The following is a 4,712-nucleotide window of genomic DNA, read 5'->3' on the forward strand; positions in this document are numbered from 1 at the left end:
AACTATCAATAAAAACATGAAAGAAACTAAACACAAAGCATGCGCTAATAACGCAAAACCTACATGACTAACAGCAAGAAACAAACATTGCAAAAACAATGCATCACAGTACTGTGATGCATTGTATATTAATATCGTGCACTGCTTTTCAATTGGAAATAGTTAGCTGTTATTTCCTCCTATCCCTGTGGTCATATTATTAAGAGCACTGTAGGCTGAATTGACGGCTGCATGTGTTTTATATATGCCAGCAAGAGTATCATGTGGCACTTTTTTTTTTCAAGCCAATTCAAAGAGTATTACCTCAAGCTGAAAGGTTGAAAGGCTGCAGGATAGTCTAATTTGGTCTGTCTATTTAAGTAATATTTATATTTGGTGCTTCTATTTAAAGAATATTTCTATTTGGTCCTTCTTTTTAAAGAATATAAGGATTAATAGTGATGGCAGTGAGCTTGAAATGGGTCCAAAGGTTGATGGAAGAGGCAAAGTCTTTTTTCAAATGCATGAAAATAATGCCCCTTCTGGGAAATTCACTGAAAAAAATAAATTTTAATGCAAGGTTTTTCCAATTGTGTGATTATTCCAGTGATCCCACCAAGGACGTTTTGGGTGGCACTGGTCTTCCCAATAAATTTGCCAGCCATTTTATATGCATGTTTATCACACATGGATTTTATGCATAGAACAGAGGAATGTGCTAATAAGCTGCCATATTCATTTACTTATTTATTTTGACGCCATATTTTAACATGTGCTGAAATTTGACCAGAATCAGAAAAAAAAAAAGAAATTAGGAGAGTTCCAGTGATTTTGAGTCATAGACACAAAGTGTTGTGGAAACTAAAAAAGCAAGTTCTAACAAGTGAAATTAATTTATAGGTGCTTGAAAATATGAGGTTGCTCTAATGAAGGATCAGACCTAAATGTAATCAGGAGTTATTGACAGGAGTTCCGAACGTTTCCTCACAGACTTTCTTCATCCAACTGAGTTTTTTGTAAAGAAGAAACATTTGAGTTTCTGTTTATGTAAGGCATGTAGAGGCATGTACACACAAAAAACGGGGATTGCAGCAAAGGCTTGTTGTGCAAACTATGAATTAAACCTGGGGGGGTGAACACAAGCATGCCACACTTTTCAGATTTTCACTTGTTGAAAGTTCTGAAGACTGCGTATCATTTCCTTCCATTCTTTTCCATCCGCTTCCTGTGAAGCACTCCAGTATATTAGTCTCTGCATTTAAATTATCATAGCTAAAAATGGTAGAGTCCCTTCAGTCACCACAAAGGGGCAGTATGGTCTCATAGTTTAGGTGCCTGCCCAGCCTACTTGAGCAGATAAATAAATTAAAAAAAATCAGCCTGAGAAATGAATGGAATCCCAGAAACTGCAAGACGTTTGCCAAAAGCCTCATCATGATGACTTCTTATCTCTGTGCATTGTTTTTGTTTTAATGAGTAAATTTACACTGCAGTGTGTCAGTGTAAACAGACCCATGATCATGTTTGACGTATTTATATCCTCCTCAGCCCCTTCTTTCCTCCGCACAGCACCGGAAAATGATCTTCGCTTGAAATACCAGCTGCAAATACCATCCAGGTCACTGTAATGTTCCCAATATAACCTCAGCACCCAGCCAGCTGGAAGGGCCCGGTCAGCGGCCTTCTGTCTGGGCTGCTGGGGTGGGGACAGGCCGACCCTCTCTGCTCCCTTTTATTTTGTGTTTACAAGTCGATTAAATGGACACAGTGAAGAAAGGTGACGATCCGGGGAAGTGGAGATTTATCTGGGGGACTCCAGTGACCCTGAAGAGTCTGAAGATGAGGAGGAACCGCAGACGTTATGGAGAGCCCAGCCTTCTGTGGACGAGGAGGAAGACATTCATACGTCCACACTAGTGGAAATCAGTGATACTAAACCTCTGATTAATTCAAGGGACCCCCGAGGTATCAATGCCTGCCTCAAGGTAAAACAATTGTATGCATTAGTTAATTCAAGATTGCCTAAATAGTTTTTTTGTTTGCATATATAAGCATCTGAATAATTTTATTAAAAGAAAATCCATATAGCTGCTTGACTGATTAACCATTAGTGGATTTCTGTCATTTAAAAAGCCCTCCATGAGCATTTTTAACAAGCTTTTGTGTCCCGAAGGTGGAATTTGAGGACGTGATAGCTGAGCCGCCATCGGTGCGCAGCGGGGACAGAGTATGGATCTGGAGCAACGCCCTCTTTGAAGTGTCCAGGGTCTGGATATATAGGATAGTCACGGTGCTTCTGGCCATTCCCATGTCAGTTATCTCTGGTCTTCTTTTTGCCGTCCTGAACTGCTTCCACATTTGGTAGGTTTACCTTTCCTCTCCTCAGCTTTGTTTCAGAAATTGTTTTAATGTTGTAACTCTACTATTGCCAAAGGTCTGTCAAAAAAAGAAAAAAGGAAATCAGTAAACAAGGGAGAAAGAACTGATATAGTGCTGTTAAAATAGTATTTACCCCCTTGTTCCCTTTTTTTAACGCTAAAGATGATCAAAATAACATTGATATGGGACAAAGGAAACAAAAGCCAATTTTTTTTCTTCATAATTAATATATGAAATCAGCATTTGAAAACTACTTTTTGTTATTAATCAGGTTATAGGTTTTTGAAACAAAACTTGGTTTGATACTCTGTGACATTAAGGGTGTGAACCAAAAGCAAAACAGCAGAAATCTGTAGGGAGGCAGATACTTTTACACAGCACTGTAAAATGGCGGTATAATTCATTAAGATTTCACCATTCCTTATTCTGATTAGTCTGTACCAAGAGACATTTTCCAGCGGAAATGCAGACGATTAACTTGTTTGTGTTTTCTTTTTCTGTGACAGGACGGTTCGTCCCTGTATCCATTGTGTCCTCATCGGGACTCGCTGGCTACAGAGTTTCTGGAGCATCGTGCTGCATGTCACTGTGGTCCCATTGATGACAAGTGCAGGAAAGGTTGTGGAGGTTTAGGTATACATCTGTCAAAAGGAATGACACGAGAGGCACATTTCAGACTTGGAACGCGTCGATGATGTGGACAAACAACATTCTGTTCATGTTGGACTGAAACAAACAGAGGCAACAGAGATTTTTTGATTCTTTAATGTAAAATTATAATAGAAGATGTCGAGCAAAGGCATTCATACCACTTAAAACTTTTTTTCTAATTTTGTAATTTGACATCAAACTTAATAGTGGTTTTGAGTTTTAGAGGCAATGTTTCACGTAATTACAAAAATAGGATGCACAGGTTGCATTGTTTGGTAATAAATCTCTGAAAAAAGTGTTGTGTGTGTTTATTTAGACACGTCAACCAATACTGACTTACCTCTATATAATAGAATATAATATAATTACAGCTGCATGTCTTTCTAAGACATGCAAAACATTTGCTTTGATTCTACAGCTAGTATGACATTACAGCCTTAGAAGTATGTTTATGCTTCCAGGGTTACCCTTTATTTTCACGCTAGCCTTCTTCCCATCAACTCTGGACAGCTTCCCTGTCCCTGCTTAAGGAGAGCATCCCTACAACATGATGCTGACGCCACTTTGCGTTCACCTTGATGGTATTCTCAGGGTTATTTACAGTGTCAGTTTTCTAAGGTTCATGATGTGGGAAACTAAGCCCGAGACATTCATTTTTCGTCTCATTTGGCCAAAGAACTTTCTGTGTTTTCTGTGGCGCCTATATAGTTAGCTCACCAGCTCCTTTGATTTTCTTTCAACAGTTGTGCTCTTATTGTCACTCTTCCACAAAGGCAAGGATTTGCGGAGTGCCCAACAAATTATTTCCCTCTCAAGAAATTCTCCATCCTACCTGTGATCTGTCTCCCGTCAGCTGTTACAGAGTCCCTTAATGGGCTCTTCTATATTGTTTCTCTGACTGATGTTCTTCTTGCCCAGCTTGTCAGTTTAGGCTGGTAGCAATTGTCTTTGTAGGTTTGCAGATGTACCATACTCAACCTTTTTTGTATGAAGGACTGAATGGGTGCTGGATAAGACGATTAAAGCTTGGAATAATATTTCATTATCTAACCCTGGTTTAGATGGATCCATCAGTTATGGCTACGTTCACATTGCAGGCCTTAATGCTAAATTCAGATTTTTTTTTGTGAAATCTGATTTTTCATGCGTGGTCGTTCACATTTCCAAATATATGTGACTTTATGTGATCTCCTGTGTGAACTGAATTCATACAACTTGAGTGTCCCGCATGCGGCAGTTCAGGACACGATGACGTCACACGTAGCAAGCGTGCTCAATGTTTGCGGAAGTAAACATATAATGCTGCCGCTCATTTTGCGATCTTTCACTTCTTTTTCTAACCGGAGCTTCCTCTCTCCATTGACTGCTCTCCTCATTATTGTCCGCCTGGGTGTTGTTTTTCTTCCCGCTTCTGCATAGCAGGACGCATATTTGTGATTGCTTGTCGAGTATCAGTGATGTACAGGTCGGATAATGCGACATGGCCGATACGTATCTGATTTAAAAAAAAAAAAAAAAAATCAGATACGTATCGGAATTAGGACCACATATCCAAGTGGCCTGGGTCGCATTTGAAAAAATCCGATCTGTGTTGTTCAGACTGTCATGAAAAGATCAGATCCAGATCGCCTATGGGCAAAAAAGGTCGGATTTGGGTCACTTCAGGCTGCAGTGTGAACGTAGGCTATGGCTTGCGTTCACAC

The 4,712-nt window shown here is 39.6% G+C and overlaps 2 protein-coding genes across 2 annotated transcripts in view; one reads left to right on the forward strand and one right to left on the reverse strand.

Moving 5' to 3' along the window:
* Positions 1-644, reverse strand: part of LOC118567256 (U3 small nucleolar RNA-interacting protein 2-like) — a 6,325-nt gene extending 5,681 nt beyond the window's left edge. Inside the window, 1 exon segment of the mRNA XM_036151946.1 lies at positions 596-644. Within this exon segment, the coding sequence (XP_036007839.1) occupies positions 596-644 (49 nt within the window).
* A 965-nt stretch (positions 645-1,609) lies between these two features.
* LOC105933264 (caveolin-2) lies at positions 1,610-3,053 on the forward strand. The gene is given in 5 exon segments (XM_036151947.1): positions 1,610-1,765; positions 1,768-1,964; positions 2,153-2,340; positions 2,865-2,974; positions 2,977-3,053. Coding segments are annotated over 5 exon segments (600 nt in total). The 5' UTR covers positions 1,610-1,737.
* Positions 3,054-4,712: the final 1,659 nt, after the last annotated feature.

This window comes from Fundulus heteroclitus, chromosome 20 (assembly GCF_011125445.2).
Source record: "Fundulus heteroclitus isolate FHET01 chromosome 20, MU-UCD_Fhet_4.1, whole genome shotgun sequence".
NCBI lineage: Eukaryota > Metazoa > Chordata > Actinopteri > Cyprinodontiformes > Fundulidae > Fundulus > Fundulus heteroclitus.